The 19,615-nt window shown below is 41.9% G+C and overlaps 1 protein-coding gene and 1 pseudogene across 2 annotated transcripts; both read right to left on the bottom strand.

Moving 5' to 3' along the window:
* Positions 1-1,453: 1,453 nt before the first annotated feature.
* Positions 1,454-3,840, bottom strand: LOC144685368 (protocadherin alpha-C2-like). The gene is given in 2 exon segments (XM_078549772.1): positions 1,454-2,259; positions 2,262-3,840. Coding segments are annotated over 2 exon segments (2,385 nt in total).
* Positions 3,841-11,749: 7,909 nt separating this feature from the next.
* LOC144686060 (protocadherin alpha-C2 pseudogene) lies at positions 11,750-14,888 on the bottom strand (annotated as a pseudogene). The gene has a single exon (XR_013577841.1). The product of XR_013577841.1 is annotated as a protocadherin alpha-C2 pseudogene (transcript).
* Positions 14,889-19,615: the final 4,727 nt, after the last annotated feature.

Below are 19,615 nucleotides of genomic sequence, written 5' to 3'. Positions count from 1 at the left end.
AGTGCCAATGAGACATTTGTCATCGAGTTTTGTCCAAATGCCTCCAGGAGGATGTTTTGAATGAAATCTAAAAGATAAATCCCCCCATTGCAGGTAAAACGATGCTGCAGGTCGATCGATCCGTAAAACATCAACTGTTTTCTAAATTGACTTCAGCAAACATCCTATGTATTGGAGCAAGGAAAGATCATAATTGATTTCATTCATCATGTTTATTTCAACTTGTTTCACGTAGCAACAATGTAATCTAGGAATAGAATGGGAAAACAGTGAGTAACTGATATTTATTGGAAAAACTACAAATTCCTCACCGCATTCAAATCAATAACTGAATATTTTAATAGAACAAACGTTTTGAAAACAAAGCTTTTACCTCTGTGATTGGTGCGCTTACGCAACACTAATAGTAAGACCACAAAACGGCAAAGTACTTCAGTGAACACTCACAAAATAGGTTCTGATGATGGCATTCAGCAGACAAGGATAGAGCTACTAATCATTACTGTGGCTACTTACATATATTTGGATGGATTTATTTATATAGAGCCATGTAAATTGAAATACAATATAAGTGAACTACTCGCGAGAATAATTTCTGATATTGTTCAAAAAGGATACCTGCTGCACAAGTTTTTTTGTCTTGTACTCATCAGGGCAGCTACGCAAGGTAAACCAACAGTAAACGCAACAGTAATTTATACTTCATGAGAAGAGAGTGCTGATTGATTGGCAAGTGGACTCTGATTGGTAGAGGCGTTGCCATGGAGAATGCAGCAGCGAAGAGTTAACTGTTTACTATCAAACATTTGCTTCACATTCAACCAGGCTGGTCGACTCTGATTGGTCAATGTATTGCCATTGGGAATCAAGCAGGCAATGGTGTCACCCCAAGATTTTCTTTAGTTGGAGAAGGTGTAATGCGTGGACATGCCTTTATGTCTGCAAAGGCTCTGTGTTTGTGTGTGTGTGTGTGTGTGTGTGTGGCTTCAAGCAGATGTAAGATATATGTGGCTAGAAGCCACATATATTCACACACATAGGGCCGTGCCTCTGCAGATAGAAGGAGAATTATACCTTTTTCCAACTTAAACAAAAGCCTGGGGGGCTGCCGTTCCCTGGTTCGTCCCCCATGGCAATGCCTTGATCAATCAAAGTCGACCTGCCTGGTTTGAATTTGAACCAAAGCGTGGCAATTTACAGTTAACTGTTCTCTGTTACGTTATATATGGCAGCGCCTCTATCAATCAGAGCCCACTTGCCAACCAATCAGCTCTCACTTCCCCTACAGTACAAATTATTGTTCCCTTTACTGTTGGTTCATCTTGCGTTGTTGTCCTGATGATTGCAAGTCGAAAAACTTCGATAGCATGTTTTTTTTTTTCACCAGTACTCAAGTTCTGTACAGCCAAACAATGATATTTGATGTATTGCCTTTGTCTAAAGAGCATAATTGTTATTTTCTCACGCTAGCATTATGAACATTCAAGTCATTCAGAGGTAAGGTTGCTTCGCAGGGTTTTAGGAACAAGAAATCAGTGTTGGATGATTCTGGAGATAGACAGACAGAGTACTGATAAGCTTCAGAAATGGGGAGTGTTTGCAGTGCTTGTCTGTAACTTAAGTCTTTTGGGACAGTTCTCCAATTAAAAGCATCATTCGAATTGCTCCGCTTACAGCAACAATTTGTGGGATTATAATTATGGACATTCCTGTCCTGTTTGCACTTCAGCACGACCAGAAATATGATGGTTGCAAGAAATATAAAGGATGTTGAGCCAAAAGTGATGATTAAATAAATATTCAGTTCGGAAAAGTGATCAAGATTACTGGGTTGACGACTTTGGACCGAAGACTTTTCAGAAACATTGGCGGAGACTGAAAAGCAGATGGTTGCCGTGCTGGAGAGGCTGGGCTGCCCATTGTCCTTTACCATGATGACCACTTTTTGCATGGCGACGTCTTGGTTTTTAAAACTTCGGACTGTTCTGATTTCTCCAGAGTGTAGGCCCACGCTGAAAAGACTGGAATCAGAAGCGTCCAACATTTGGAAGGAAAGCCGTGTGTTCATACCAGAATCTGCGTCAGTTGCGATTATTTTGGTGACAACGCATCCTGGATATATGGACTGCCGGACTATCTCCACTGGTGCTAAACTGTTGCACGTTAAAGGTGAAACAATAATCGGAGTATTGTCATTTTGGTCCAGGATAATAACATTCACGATGGCGGTGCTGCTCAGTGGAGGAGACCCAGCATCCTGATCTGGAAATTCTTCAACTGTTCATAGTCAAAGGAATGCAGCGCGTAAAGGTTCCCAGTCTTCGAATTAATTGTAATGTAAGAAGACGTAGACACATTTTGCATCTGGTTTTCCAGAACTGAATAGGACACCGCTCCATTCTGATGTAAATCTGGATCCAAAGCAGTGACAGCAAATATTGAAGCACCGGGTTCATTGTTCTCCATCAAAAACACATTATATGAGGGTTGTGTAAATTTTGGCGCATTGTCATTTATATCGGAAATAGACACCAATATGTTTTTAGTTGTTGCAAGCGGGGGAGATCCGCTGTCCCAACATGAAATAGTTATGTTGTACAGTGGATCCGTTTCGCAATCCAAAATGTCGTTTGAAACCAATTTATAGTTGTTGCTGAAAGTCTTCTGAAGCTTAAACGGAATATTTACATCAACGTCACATTGAACTTGCCCATTTTTACCAATATCTGGATCCCTTACACTTATTGCAGCTATCACAGTCCCGGTTGGCTCATCTTCCGGAACGGTACTGGATACGGACGCCACCTCTACCTCCGGGGTGTTATCATTCACGTCAATTAGCTCCACCATTACTTTGGTATGCCCTGCGATTGCATACGGACCTTTATCCACAGCTTCTACATCAAGCTCATGAATATTGTTTTCTTCAAAATCCAGTATTCCTTCAACTCTGATCTCTCCAGTTTCTCTCTCCAATCTGAACAACTCGCGAGCTCTTGGCGATGTGTGACTGGTGAAAGAATATTCTAATTCCGCATTTGTGCCTTCATCTAAATCAACAGCACTGACTTTTATCACTAACGTGCCTTTTGGGGAGTTTTCTAGTACATTAGTCCTGTATAATTCATGATCAAATACAGGTGCATTATCATTCGCATCCATAACACTGACGATGATCTGAGCAGTACCAGATCTGTGCGGAATGCCACCGTCAATGGCCGTCAGCACAAGATGAAATGTTGACTGTTGTTCACGGTCCAACGGTTTTTCTAATAATAATCCTGCCATTTTACTCCCATCGCTTCTTGTCTGCACCTTGAGGCCGAAGTGTGCGTTTGGACTGATCTGATAAGTACTGATGGTGTTTGTACCGACGTCCGGGTCGTACGCGTTCTCGAGAGGGTAACGCGCCCCTGGCGCGGTAAGCTCAATAATCCGGAAAGTATAAACGTCTTTTGAAAAACTGGGTGAATTGTCATTTACATCTAGGATCTCCACTGCAACGCGATGCATTTCCAGCGGATTATCGAGCGCAATTAGGAAAGAAAGGGAACAGGTAGAGCTTTGTCTACAAAGAGGTTCTCTGTCGATTCTTTCTTTAACAAGTAAAAATCCATTTTCCAGATTTACCTCCATGTATTGGTTCCGTTCATCGGAGACCAGCCGAAACTTGCGAGTGGATAACTCCAGGATCTTTAGTTTTAAATCCTCAGCGATATTCCCAACAAAGGCCCCCTGTTCCAGCTCCTCAGGAATCGAGTAGCGAATCTGTCCCCAAACCAGATCTGACGCGCAAAGCAGGAAGATGAAAGACGCCACGCTCTTCACTGTATTCGCCATTGTTTATTGCAAACGTGCTAAATATCCGCCAGTCAGTAATATTAAATAATCAGAAGGACACGCGATTGTTCACCTCTCCACTAATCCAGAACCGAGAAATAACCACCAATCAGTCGTTTTTCCGACGCGGCCGCTTAGTATAAACGCAGGAACGGGCTGCCAGTCTCCCTTCCTCTCTCCGTCTCTGTTCTCTGTTTCCCTGCCGGAGCAAAGTGTAGATCTCTCGCAACATCTCAACTCCTTATTGGTAGACAGCGACACAAAGTGTCCTAACCAATAACTGCAACAACTGTTCTTAAAGCAGGATTGCTTCGAAAATATTTTCATCCAGCGATCCAATATATTTACCAGTGCGCAACTAAAATATTTAGATAGGCAACGTTAATAACGTTGGCTTCTTTTCGTTTTTATTTTAACTTTGTGCATTGTGTGCCACCGAAATCCTGTGACCCCTCAGTAACATCATTGGCACCGGCAATTGTCAACGCTTCATTGCCGCCCAGACATATGTCTTGTACTCCTACAATTACGCGCCACAGTATGAGGTCTGAATTAAGTCTGAATAAAGTCTAATCAAGCGGTTCCATTTTACAACATTACACGGCATTATAAATGTTTGAACATCAGCATTCCCTTTACACGGCAGTTTAGGCGTACTTACGCTCGTTTGGTTAAGTGACCCCTGCGCTCTTGCAATCCTGGCTTCTATTTTAATCTCTCTTTTTCATTGGCTGCCGTGACATCTGGAAATTAAACTCTGGAATTCCCTCCCTAAATCTCTCCAGCTCTCTAAATCTCTCTGCTCATTGAAGACACTCAAGGCCTACTTTTCCGGAGGTAACACCTACAAGTTTTGGTCATCTGCCCTTATGTGACTCCGGTGTCAAATTTAGTTTAACAACGCGCCTGTGACTTACTTGGGACGTTTAATTGCGTTAAAAGGCGCTATATAAATGCAAGTTGTTGAAGTGTATTCACAATATGTTTATTCCCTTCCTTGATATTTTCTATTGCCTTCTTCTGGTGAAGCAACATATATTTGGAGAGAAACCTTGTTCCATAGGCAGATCAATGTACTTCCAGTCAGATAGTCACATGCTGGGGATTTTCAATTAACTTTAGATATTGCTTACTTTTCCTGGGTTAGTTTGGATAGCTTGTATTCGGATTGAGCACTTGGTAATCGTTTGTTCGTACATATTCTCGCAGGTAGTACATCGAATACTTACCTCCAATTGCCTCTTCCATGTTTCCAGGACTCAAAGAAAGCGTCGCTAAATTCACATCAGTTGGTAAAATCTTCACTTACGTTTCAACTTCTGTCAGTTCTGTTCATTGGTATAAGTGCACTTAATGTTTTCTCCTCTTTGTGATAATGCAGGTGAAATCATGATGTGATTAATAGTGTGATCAACACGATGTAATGTGAATGTTTAATTATTTGTAATGTTGAGAAAAGAGGTGGCTTAAGTGGTATCATCACTGGACTGGTAACCCAGAGACCCAGGGTCATGCTCTGGGGTCCCGGGTCCAAATCACACCACGGCAGATGGTGGAATTTGCATTCAATAAAAATCTGGAAGTAAAAATCTAATGATGACCATGAAACCATTGTCGATTGTCATTAAAAAACACCCAACTGGTTCACTAATGTCCTTTAGGGAAGGAAATCTGCTGTCCTTACCTGGTCTGGCCTATATGTGACTCCAAACCCATAAGCAATGTGGTTGACTCTTAAATGGCCTAGCAAGCCACTCAATTCTCAAGGGAATTAAGGAAGGGCAATAAATGCTGGCTAGGCCAGCGATGCCCACGCCCCATGAACGAATAAAAACAAAGAAAAGAAACAAACTGGGAGCTATATGGCCGAAACGTTGTCACATAATGCATTTCAATCATAAATATGGTGGGTTACCATGGGAAAACAGTGCTTAACTCTTCAAATGTCCATGCTCTTCCTTTCATTGATAGCAAAGGTTGTAGAATCTGACTTAAAATGGACTTTCTAAGGAACGTTATGTTTTTGATTTTGATTGATTCTCATCCAGTGCCCAAAGTGTGCTGATGTTCACATCCCTTGTATCAATGGGTTACAATTAATGCTACTGATAACTTTTATGCACAACACTCAAGATCTAGTCATGATATTCTGTGCCCATTTCCATAGGTTTTGGTGGTGGAACAAGAGCAATGTTTTCTAGGAGTTTGAATTCAATACTTACAGAGTGGAAAAATATTTCATTGCTAAAGCTGTTTCATGTAACCTTCTACTTGCCGGCGTTTAATCAAATGAAAATAATCCTTGAGTTGATTTTACATCATGTCAAACTTCAAGATGAATTTAAAAGCATGTACTTTGTTAATATTTTAAAATTGTACTTATATGTGTTTTATCGTGTAATTAGTTATGAATTATGAAGATATTCTTTTTCCTATTAGGAACCAGCTATGTGAAAGGATGAGCATCATGAACATTGCACTTCGATCCAGTGGATGTTTCTTAGGCAATTGCAATAGTGTTCAATTTCAAAATGAATTGAGAATGTTCTGTGACCCTCACGTAATATATTGATATCAGTATGTTCCTTCCATCTCTGTATGATGATAATTCTTAATAATTATTGTGAAATAATATTTTGAAACCTCATTAGATGTCACGCATTCTGCAAAACAAGATTAAAAATATCTAGAAATAACTCTTTGTTGCTCACTTATCTTAATGTGAATAGCGTGCATTGCACCATATATTCTTGGCAATTTATCGGACGTTGAAATGTGTCTCGTATATGCTTGATGAATAATAATTATTGTAAAAGTAATTTATAGATACAGTTGTATTGCAGCAAACGCGCACATTCCAGAGGCTTTTGGGTGCCCATCTATGCCAAAATGGCTACTTCGCATGGGACTGCATTCCAATTGCTAACTGTGGGCTGCAGTATAATTTCCTCTTTCAGATATGGGTCTTTATATGATAGCCTAATTAAGACGAAGCTTTCGAACTATATTTTCCAAAACTCGGCGCAACTTTAAGCAGTTCCAGTGCTGTACTTTTTATTTTTCATCTTCATTCCATATTTCTACGCTGTCCGGTGTATATTGTCATTACATTTGTTGTGCTATAACAATGTTGGCCATACGATGCAGGGTTGCAAATCGCTACAGGACTTGAACTTCGTATGCTTCATTTTTTTTTCATTCTGGCAACAATGTCCCAGATGAATGATGCTGTAATGGTTTAAACGAATGCATAAAAGTATTAGATGAAGGGCATTCTTAACTATAAGTTACTCCTCAAGATAAAAAGGCCAAAGCAACATAGATAAACATTCTCAGATTGAACATATGATAGTAACGGTAATTGACCATTATTGACCATAACATTAACGGCGGAAATGATTAGCTGATCGCACTTAATCGAATTCTGTCATTTCTCTTCCATCAGCCACTAAGTGTGCTGTTTTCTCCCACCGACCCCCGCCACCACCGCATCGGCCCTCCATCCACCCGCCCCCATAACCACATCCGCCCTAAAAAACATGTTATGCTTTCATATTGTCCGTTATTCCTTTCATGTATTCTACGCCCTTGGCCAATGATTTCACAAGCTGATAATTCTGCCAATCAAATCCTTGGATGAAGTCAGTTCTTTTTTCCTTCATTCATGGTATGTGGGTGTATTACCCATGCCTAATTCTCCATGAGAAAGTAGCGATAAGCTGTCTTCTTGAACCGCTGCAGTCCATGTGGTGTAGGTGCGGTTCGGGAGGGAGTTCCACGATTTTAACCCAGCAACAGTGAAGGAACGGCGATATATTTCCAAGTCAGGATGGTGAGTGGCTTGCAGGGTAACTTCCAGGTAATGGTGTTCCCATGCGTCTGCTGTCCTCGTCCTTGTAGATGGTAGTGGTCGTGGGTTTGGGAGGTGTTGGCTAAGGAGGCTTGGTGAATTTCTACAGAGCTTCTTGTAGATGGTAGACTCTACTGTCACAGTGCGTCGGCGGTGTACGGAGTAAATGTTTGTGGATGGGGTGCCGATGAAGCCACTTACTTTGTCCTGAACGGTTTCAAGTTTTTTGAGTGTTGTTGGAGCTGAACTCATCCAGGCAAGTGCAAAACATTCCATCACACTCCCGACTTGTGCTTTTTAGATGGTGGACAGGCTCTGCGGAGTCAGGAGGGGAGGATTCGTAACTTCTGACCTGCTCTTGCAGCCAATGCATTTTTATGACTAGTCCAGTTCAGTTTCTGGTCAATAATAACCCCCAGGATGTTGATAATAGGGGAGTCATGGTAATGCTATTTAATGCCATTGAATGTCCCGGAGCAATAGTTAGATTCTCTCTTATTGGAAGTTGTAATTGGCTGGTGCGTGTGTGGCGCGAATGCTACTTACCAATTGTCAGCTCAAGCCTGGATATTGTCCAGGCCTTGCTGCATTTGGAGGCAGACTGCTTCAGTATCTGAGGAGTCATGAATGGTGCTGAACATTGTGCAATTATCCGTAAACATCCCCACTTCTGAATTTATGATGGAAGGCAGGTCAGTGATAGAGGAGCTGACGATAGTTGTGCAAAGGGCACTACCCTGAACAGCTCTTGCAGCGATGTCCTGGAACTGAGAAGCTAGACCTCCAACAATCACAACCATCTTCCTTTGTGTAGGTGTGACTCCAACCAGCCAAGAGTTTTCCTCCTGATTCCCATTGACTTCAGTTTTGGTATCGCTCCTTCATAGGAAACTCGATCAAATGCTGCCTTGGTGCCAATGGCAGTCACTCCCACCTCACCCCCAGAGTTCAGTTCTTTTGTCCATGTTTGAGCCAAGACTGCAGTGAGGTCAGGATCTGAATGGTCCCGACAAAACCCAAACTGAGCACCAGTGAGCAAGTTATTGCTAAGCAATTGTTGCTTGATAACCCTTTCCATCACTTTACTGATGATGGAGAGTAGACCGGTGGGGCAGTAGCTGTACTCGTTGGATTTGTCTTATGTTTTTGTGTACAGGGCGTAACTGGACAATTTTCCACATTGTTGGACAGACGCCAGTGTTGTAGCTGTACTGGAACAGCTTGGCTAGGGACGGTACAATTTCTGGAACACGTGTTCAGAACTGCCAGGGTATTGTCAGGGCCCACAGCCTTTGTAGTATACAGTGCCTTCAGCCACTTCTTGATATCACGTGGATTGAATCGAATTAGATAAAGGCGAACATCTGTGATGCTGGGGACCTCCGGAGGATGCCGAGATTGATCATCTACTCGGCACTTCTGGCTGAAGGTTCTTGCAAATGCTCCTGCCTTATCTTTAACGCTGCTGTGCTGGGCTTCCCCGTCATTGAGCATGTGGATATTTGTGGAGCCTGCTCCTCCAGTGAAATGCTTATTTGTCCACCGTCATGCAAGACTGGATGTGCCAGGACTCTAGAGCTAGATAAAATTTGTTGATTGTGGAATCACGTAGCTCTGTTTATTGTTTTCTGTTTATGCTGTTTGGCAAGCAAGCAGCCTTGCATTGTGGCTCCAGCAGCTTGGCACCTCATTTTTAGGTATGCCTGCTGCTGCTCCTGGCATGCTCTCCTGCACTCTCCATTAAACAATGGCTGACCCCTGGTGTGGCGGTAATGGTGGAGCGGGGGGCATGCTGGGCGATGCGATTACAAATTACAGTTGCATGCTATTCTGCTGCTGAAGATGGCCCATATCGCCTCCTAGTCTCTCAGTTTTGAGTTGCTAGACCTGGTCAATACCCATCCCATTTAGCACGGCGGTAGTACCACACAACATGATAGAGGGTATCCTCAATGTGAAGACAGGACTTCGTTTCCAGAAGCATTCTGCCGTGGTCAATCCTACCAATACTGTCATGGACAGTTGCACCTGCGCAGGCACGTTGGTGACGCTGACGTCAAGCATGTTTTTCCTTCTTTTTGGATTCCTCACCACCTGCCGCAGACCCAGTGTAGCAGCCATATGGTGCGACCGAGCCACTCTTTGTGATGGACAATGAAGTCTCCCACCCAGTGTACATTCTGTGCCCTTGCCACTCTTAGTCCTTCCCCCAAATGGTGTTCAGCATACAGGAGTATGATTCATCAGCTGAGGGGGCGGGGGTAGTTATGGCATGTGATAATCAGTAGGAGGTTTTCATACTCAGCTTTGACATGATGTCGAGGGGCCTCATAAAGTCTAGAGTCGATGTTGTGTGCTCCGGGGCAACTCCTTCCTAACTGTGTTCCACTATGCCACCACGTCTGGTGATGGTGGTACACTGGGACATTATCTATAAGGTATATTTCTGTGAGTATGGTTGCCGGGTTATTGCTTGATTAACCTGCGAGACAGCTCTGCTAATTGTGGCACAAGCCCCCAGGGTCGCAGCCCCCAGCTTCACAGGGTCGAAAGGGCTGGGTTTGCCATTCCAGCATATTCAAATCTAGTTCAAGGCGAAAGGAAATGTGCCTCGCAGTTGCTGTGACCTGCTGAACTAAGCTGATAGATTTGGAGATTTGCTTCTCTCGAAATGGCCTAGCTATTTTTTATCTGATGATTCTCCTCTCCCAGGAGATTGCATGACCGATGATCTGAGGGATCAGCGGTGGGCTATGATGCTTAGTAAGTTTATGTATGTCTTGCAGGTGTGCATTAGATCAGACAGTCCTTTCCTGTCCTTGTTATTAGATGTTCCTACTTGCAACCAAGTCACATACACAGGCTAACAACAATATAAAAGCATTTTAAAATCCACAAAATTGAAAGGATCATATGTGCACCAAGCTAGTAATAGATTGTTAGACAACTGTAAAGTGTTTAAGCAAAAGCGGAGTATTTGAAATGTTCTGTACCATTTTATGTTCAAATAACATCTTAGAATAAGGTGTTCCTGCCAGGATATGTGCCAAATATCTGTGATGCTAATCGTTTACAATTATTGGTTCAAAATATCTATGTTGTGCATGCACCCATTATGCAAACGTTCATCAGTTGCTGTGCTGCCTGCCAATGAAATACGTTCTAAAAGTTTCAAAATGCTCGGCGATCGGGCATCGACTTTCGTATCATATGTTAATTTCCCAAGTAAAGCTTTCAACGAAAAACTGAAGATTTATTTCTATGTTTCTATTGCTTGGTTTGCATTCAAGTTGCCATTGCTAATTGCAATTGTATGAGCCAGATATATCCATCAATGTGGCACGGTTCCAAAGCAGCCTTTTAAAAAGCTTCAGGGCCAACAGGATGAAATAGATCGAAACAACTAATAATAGATTTGACCACAAACAGGGCTGAGCATTTTGGGATGTAAGAGTTCGGTTATCAGGTTCCGATTTGACGCAGACTTGGGGCAGAAGTTGGAGACAGTTATTGTGTCTAAACAATGGTTAAACAAGTTCTATGGGTTAAGTTTACTAATTGCAGCTCATTTTTTTATTAATCAGCCTTTCCCAGCGGAAATTGAAATGTATCAATATCCCCCAATATTGTTCCTACATTTGTGTATATGACTGGTAAGATCTGGTAAGAAAATTTTCCAATGTTGTCAAGTCTGGATACATGACATTCCCTCCCAAAGGTGATCTGCCATTGGAACATGTTTAAATGCTTTTCTTCCACTGAATGGTATTTATGCTTCCATGAAGTCTCGAGGAGACATCCACTCATTTCATACAAAAAAGAGTTCGCTCATTTTGCATTTTTGCTTTTAGAAAACGGATGTTGTGCCTATTGTTTTAAGCACTGTCTTGACAAGGCGGCCAGGACGTAAGTATTGGCAGAAACAAAAAAAAAATCACGCTCCATTTGATCAATTTTCTCTTCAACTTATTCCCTACAAAGCAATGTAAGTGATCTGGGAATAAGATATGTTAATATTAAGCACCCTATAATTATTGAAAAAGTAAACTGCTTCCCAAATTCGAATCTAAAAACGGAAGTTTTATTGGATCATGATTTTGAACAGAAAGCTTTTCGAACTGTAATCAGCCACATTTATTAATAGTGGGGAATTGTTGATTCCAAATGTTTATGAGCTTCGGCAAAACAGGAATTATAACGAGTACCAGGCCAACGATTTATGTGAACAATAACACGATATACTCTACAGGCAGCATCCGAAACATTGGCATAACCCAAACAGGCATTATTATTAATAACTATACATTTCTGGGGTGCTCATGCGCAGAAATGAATTTTGATTGTCGTGAGCAACAGATCAACTCCCCAGAACAGTAATTTTTTTTAACAAATTTTCTCCAGCATAAAAGTTTATTTGTTTCATTTTCTCACGCCACTGTCACGAACATTCAAATCGTTGAGAGGTAAAGTTGCTTCGCAGGGTTTTAGAAACAAGAAGTCACTTTTGGATGCTTCTGGAGATAAACAGACAGTGTACTGTTGTGTTTCAGAAATGGGGAACGCCTGACGTCCACCAGGATAATTTAGAAGTTCTCTGGGGACAGCTCTCCGATTAAAGGCGTCATTCGAATTCCTCCGACTGCAGCAACAGCAATTTGTAGGGCTGTAATAATTTGTATTCCTGTCCTGTTTGCACTTCAGTACCACCAGGAAAATGATGATTGCAAGAAATATAAAGGACGTTGAGCCAAACATGATGATTAAATACGCATTCAAATCGGAAAATTGTTCAGGACTTCTGGGTTGGTGAATTCGTACGGAGAGTTTTTCAGTAACATTGTGTAAGATTGAAAAGAAGATTGTAGCCGTGCTGGAGAGACTGGGCTGTCCATTGTCCTTCACCATGACTATCACTCTTTGTGTGGTGGAGTCTTGTTCCTTAAAACGTCGGACTGCTCTGATTTCTCCAGAGAGCAGTCCCACACTGAAGAGGCTGGGGTCAGTGGCCTCCAGAATTTGGAAAGAAAGCCTCATGTTCTGCCCAGAATCTGCATCAGTTGCGATTACCTTGGTGATCAAGCACTCTGGATATATCGATTGGCGCAGAATCTCCACGGCCGAGGAACTGTTCCAAGCTAAAGGTGAAACAATAATCGGAGCGTTGTCATTTTGATCCAAGATAATAACATTCACGGTGGCAGTGCTGCTCAAGGCGGGAGATCCCGCATCCTGAGCTTGAACAATGATCTGAAAATTCTTCAGCAGCTCATAGTCAAATGAAATCAGCGCATTAATGATCCCACTGTTCGAGTTAATCGTAATATAAGGAGGTGCAGATGTATATGTTATCTGTTTTTCCAAAATAAGGTAGGACACTTTTCCATTCTGATCCAGGTCTGGATCTGAAGCGGTAACGGTAAATATAGAAGCACCGGGTGCATTGTTCTCCATCACAAACACGTTATATGAGGATTGTGTAAACCTTGGAGCATTGTCATTTACATCAGAAACTGACACCATTAGAATTTTACTTGTTGCAAGAGGAGGGGATCCTCTGTCCCGGGCGGTGATTGATATGTTGTATAGCGGGGTCGTTTCCCGATCCAAATCACCACTTGTAACCAACTTATAGTTGTTGCTGAAAGACTTCTGAAGCTTAAATGGCATATCCATATCAACTTCACATTGAATCTGTCCATTTTCACTAGAATCGGCATCCCTTACACTGATTGTAGCTATCATGGTCCCAGAGTGTGCATCTTCTGGGACTGTACTGGATATCGATGTCACCTCAATCTCAGGGGAGTTGTCATTCATGTCAATTAGTCCGACCATAACTTTGGCATGTCCTGCCATTGGATAGTGACCTTTATCCACAGCTTCTACATCAAGCTCATACATATTTGCTTCTTCAAAGTCTAATACCCTTTCAGCTCTGATCTCTCCGGTTATCGGGTCCAATTTGAACAACTCGCGAGACTTTTGGGAAACGTGACTGGTGAAAGAATATCTTAGCTCAGCATTTGTACCTTCATCCAAATCAACAGCATTGAGCTTCATCACTAACGTACCTTTGCGGTTGTTTTCTTGAACAATGGCCCTATATGTCTCTTGATCAAATACCGGGGCGTTATCATTCGCATCCATAATATTAACAACAATCCGAGTAGTACCAGATCTACGGGGAACCCCACCGTCAAAAGCTGTCAGTACAAGATGAAAGATTGACTGTTGTTCACGGTCCAACGGTTTCTCTAACAACAGCTCGGCACTTTTAGTCCCATCATTTCTACTTTGAACTCTGAGACCGAAGTGTTCATGTGGGCTGATCTGGTAAGTGCTGATTGCATTTGTGCCTACGTCCGGGTCATGCGCGCTCTCCAGAGGCAAACGTGTCCCTGGCGCAATTACCTCAATAATCCGTAAAGCATATTCGTCCTTTGAAAAACTGGGTGCATTATCATTTATATCTAATATTTCCACTGCAACGCGGCGCATTTCCAATGGATTTTCCAGCGTTATTTGAAAGGAAAGGGAACAGGTAGTGCTTTGTATACAAAGCTGTTCTCTGTCGATTCTTTCATTAACAAATAAGATTCCATTTTCCAGATTTACCTCCATGTATTGCTTACTGCTGTCGGAGACCAGTCGAAAATTGCGGCCCGATAATTCCCGAACGTTTAGGCTTAAATCCTCAGCGATATTCCCAACAAAGGCCCCATACTCCTGCTCCTCGGGAATCGAGTAGCGAATTTGTCCCGAAACCAGGTCCGATATACAGAGCAGAAACATGAAAGACGCCCAGCAGCTAGGCGTATTCGCCATTCCTCTGCCTTGGTTTTCGAATCACTAATAGGAATCAGTGTCACCATAAAGAAAAAGTTGACGTTACATCTGAATGCTAATACTCAATCGGGAAAGGATAAATTCATTCAGCGTTTTATTTTCTGAGCACGTCCGCTCAGCATAAACGCAGGAACAGTCTGTCTCTCACCCTTCCAATCTGCTCAGTGTATCTCTGCGAGAGGCGGGGTAGATCTCGAGCAGCGTTTCAGCTCCTTATTGGTAGACAGCGACACAAAGTGTCCCAACCAATAACTGCAACATTGGTTCTTAAAGCTGCATTGCTTCAAAAGTATTTATATTTAGAAGTGCGCAATTAAAATCTTCAGGCAAGCGTATAAAATGATATTAGGTCATTTTGCAATTGTATTTTATTTTAAAGCTAGTTAAGACGTATAACCGAAATATTTATATATCTATATATGTAGTTCCTTAGATCATCCGTGATGTCAACAGTCGTCAATGGTCCATTGCCACATCTTCATATGAGCAGTGTTCTTGCCGCCACACTGCTCCCTGTAAGTATGAAGAAATTGCACTGCGTTTAGAATCAATCGGTTGCATTGTGGAAACGTTCGCGCCTTGATAGGTAATCTGAAAGGATAAATTTTGTTTATACTGCATTTTTCATGTAATTTTTAGATTAAACACGTTTATGTACAATACACTCATTTCTAAATTTTTATCGCACGAAAATAATTCCTTGCAAAATAGTTTGCATTTTACATTCTGAGCAGCCTTTGCAAAAGTGCAACATTTTTGGCGTAATTTCAAGTAAATTCAGTAAATTGTCATTTTATGAAATAGCAAAAGCCTTGTGAGAATATTTGTCGCTTTGAGTGAACACTGTACTTTCAGTCAGGCAGTTGCATGTTTGGCTTCTTGAAGTAACTTTAGACATTGCTTACCTTTAGCGAGTGAGCTTGACTCGGATTGAGCTCTTCATAATGGTCCGTTCCAGTAATTTATGCCATCAGTTTAGATCGCAATTTGTCTCCACTTGCAACTTCTTTAATTCCGTAAAAAAAACCCGTAAGCAGATGATCCGGTCAACTGATGCATTCGTACAATTTTCACTTACGCGACTCATGTCGCTCTCTGTTAACACTTAAGTATGGCCCTAATCATTTCTGCTGAAAGATCATCCGCCTGAGACATTCAGTGTGATCCTACCTCCACGGGTGCTGAACATATTCTGCATTTTCTGTGTTTATCGTTAAACGTCCTAAATACAAACTTATTTTCACGAAAAAAGCTTGAAATTGAATAAGTTGCATTTAATAACAATTGGTATAATGTTAACAGTTTACATCTAACAGATGAAAGCTTGTTGGAACAAGTGGGTTATTGAACTTAACCAGTTTCGAAACCCGCAAAACGCAAATATCGAAACGTGGTTGCATCGCTGCAGCTACCAGTCTGATGCTGCAGCAACAAGCATTTCGACGTCATCCTTTCATTGTGGTTGTGATTCTTTGCAAGATGAGAACAGAATTATCCCGTCATAATGAGGTGGCATTTGAAACACTTAGCCACTGCGTTTACTTAACATGCAAACGTCTACAGCAAGCATTGCACTATTTATTAGTCGCACATTCTCAAAACAGCAGCACAGCATGCATGCATTGATGAGTTTTTTTTTCAGTGTCTTGTATAGTATTTGTGAATAAAAATAATTACTTAAAAGGTAACGTCAAACTACTTTCGCATGGATGTCAGGAGATTTATGTGCGGAACTATACCCCCATTACTTGGGAAAGCATGTGGGCTACCAATCATAGTATTATTGCATCATGCAAACTGAGTTGAGCGTTCTAAAGATAGATGAATAAAAGTATTGTCAGTAAGTCCATCTCCCAACTATACTTTTCTACCAGGAAATCCATTGAACTTCCAAGCGAGAATAACAGTTGTTGAAAGCGAAATGTTAACTCCTGCTGCAGGATAAGAGTTGCTAATAAGTTGCTATCTTATTAATGCTTAGCATTTTAAAATAATTGACCGTGCTTCGCTGCACTGAATTAAACAATGCTTTCTAATACTAATTAATATGACGCTTCCCGCCATTTTGGATGAGTGGTCCATTGTAAGTTTTATAGTCTTTCATGGCTGATATTATGGGTTCAGTGTGGATATCACAAGTCACAGAATAGGAGGGACAGGAAGTATGGCTCAGATCATCTATCCATCTAAATCGCGTTTTTATGAGCTGCGAAATAATTTAGTCTTGTTTATCCTTCCCGCTAACGTGTCGGATAATTTTGTCCCACCAGTTGTTGAAAGCCATTGATCACACTGATGTAATTACGCATTGTCAGAATCCTTCAGGAAGCCCTCTGGCACCTATATATTTTGTTATCATATAGTTAGCTGGGAAGTCTGCGGTTATGTGCAGCTTTAGTTTGGCCTGTTATGCTACTCCTTACAAGTTCTTACAAGTACCGGAAACATGAGGTGAGATTTTTAAACCTTACTTCTGCGTTCTTTTTATCCGTTCCTGTGATTTGAGCGTCGTTGGCAATGCCGGTATTCATTTCCCATCGCCAAATTCCTTTGTGAAAGTGTGATGAGGTGTTTTTTGAACCGCTGCAGTCCATGTGCAGGTACACTGACAGAATGTCAGGAGGAGAGTTCCAGGATTTGGACCCGACGGCAGTGAATGAACGATAATATATTTCGAAGCCAGGATGGTGTGGGACTTGGAGGGTGATTTGCAGGTAACGGTGTTCCCACGAGTCTGCTGCCATTGTCCTTCTACATGGTGGTGATCGCGAGTTTGCAAGGTGAATAGTTTAAAATAACCATGAAAAAAAGCCGGTTTAAAATGATTAACTGGAGAAAGAATAAATTCAGTGAGTGGAAAATTGATCTGGCTCAAGTACATGCAGTTAAACAGTTGTCGAAAAAGCAGTAATTGAACAAGGAGAGGCCTTTAAAGAGGATTTGGTCCGAGTACAGAGTAGAAACATTGCCACGACGGGGGTAAGAATGGCCTCCATAGCTTGAACTGGATGAATGAGATGTAGAGGCTAAAGTTACACAAAAAATAGAGGTTTATAACAAATGTAAGGTTTGTGATACAGTAGACAACAAAGTTGAACACAGAAGCTCCGAGGTTAGCTAAATGCGCAACAAGAGGGGGCAAAGAGAAATTCTAAAATAAATTGCTGGCGAAAATGTAAGCCAGGCTAATAAAACCTATTAAGAAGTAAGTGCTTTCTAAACATCCAAGGTTTAGTCAAAGGAAGTGGCACAATTTTATTAATATTATTACTCGTTCATGGGATGTGGGCAATACTGACAAGGCAAGCATTTATTTTCCGACACTCATGGACCCATGGAATAGCGTGGGATCATTAATGAAATTCAGCGCAGACTTGGTGAGGATTTATTAGGTTACCACGGCTAATATGGCGGAGGGACGTTTAAACGGCATTTGGTAAGACATCACGGAATCACGGACTTGTTACGGTGCGGAAGGAGGCTGTTCACCCCATCGTATCTGCACCGGCTCTACGAATGAGCATTATGAATCAGTGCCATTCTTGTCTTTTCCCGGTAACACTGTATATTGTTTCTATTTAAATAATCATCCAATGCGCTCTTGAATGCCTCGATTGAACCTGCCTCCACTACACTTCACGCAGTGCATTCGAAACTCGAGCCAATCGCTATATGGAAAATCTTTTTCTTGCATCACATTTGCTTCTTTTCCAAATCACTCTAAATCTGTGTCCTCTCGTTCTCGATCCTTTTACGAGCGGGAACAATTTCTCCCTATCTGCTCTGTCGCGATCCTTCATGATTTTGAGCACCTCTGTCAAATGTCCTCTTAGCCTTCTCCGCTCCAAGGAGAACAATCCCTGCTTCTCCAATCTAACCTAATAACTGAAGCTTCTCATCCCTGAAACCAGTTTTGTAAACCTCCTCCGCACTCTCTCCAATGGGCTTACACCCTTCCTGAAGTATGATGCCCAGAACTGAACACCATAGTCCAGCTGAGGTCTCACTAGTGCCTTGTAATTGCTTTTATACTCCATGCCCCTATTAATAAAGCCAAGGATACTGTATGCTTTATTAACTGCTCTCCCCACCTGTCCTTCTACCTTTAATGAGTTATGCACAGAGATACCCAGGTCCCTCTGCACACCTTTAAAGCTGTACCCCTTATTTTATATTGCCTCTCTAAGTTCTTCCTACCGACATGAATCACCTCATGCTTATCTGCATTGAACTTTATCTGTCGCCTCTCTGCCCACTCCACCATCTTGTCTATGTGCTTCTGAAGTTCTAGACTGCCCTCCGCAATGGTCACAATGCTTCCAAGTATTGTATCATCTTCAAACTTTGAAAATGTCCCCTGCACACCAAGATTGACATCATTAATGTATATCAAGAAAAGCAAGGGTCCCAATACCGACCCCTGGGGAACTCCACTCCAAACCAACCTCCAGCCCCGAAAATATCCATTAACCATCACTCGCTGTTTCCTATTACACGCCTAATTTTGTAGCCACGTTGCGACGGTCCCTTTTATTCCATGAGCTACAAGTTTTCTCACAAGTCTGTTGTGTGGCACTTTTTAAAGTCCATGTGCACCGCAACAACAGCAACAAGTAAAATGCAATAGACGTATTAAAAAAATAAAGGCGATGGGGTGAATGGGACAAAAACAAAAATTGCTGGAAAAACTCAACAGGTCTGACAGCATCTATGCAGAGGAAGACAGAGTTAACGTTTCGAGTCCGTATGACTCTTCATCAGAACCAAAGAGAAAGATAACTGTTGTGAAATATAAGCTGTTTAAGGAGGGCTGGGACAGGTGGGGCTGGATAGAGGGCCAGTGATAGGTGGAGGCAAAGGAGAGATTGCCAAAAGTGTCATACACAAAAGGCCAAAATGTTGTTGAGGGTGGCGATATTAGCTAAAGGATGTGCTGATGGTGACATTAAGGGTAGAAAGCAGGATGAGCAAGTGACAGATGACCCTAGTGGGGGTGGGGTGAGGGGAAGGGATCGAAATAGGCTAAAAGGTGGACAGTAAGCTAAAACAATGGATGGGAATAAATTTTAAAAGTCATAA

Source organism: Cetorhinus maximus, chromosome 10, assembly GCF_964194155.1.
Source record: "Cetorhinus maximus chromosome 10, sCetMax3.hap1.1, whole genome shotgun sequence".
In the NCBI taxonomy this organism is placed as follows: Eukaryota; Metazoa; Chordata; class Chondrichthyes; order Lamniformes; family Cetorhinidae; genus Cetorhinus; species Cetorhinus maximus.
The sequence above is the reverse complement of the archived record's forward strand: the minus strand, read 5'-3'. Positions and strand labels throughout refer to the sequence as shown.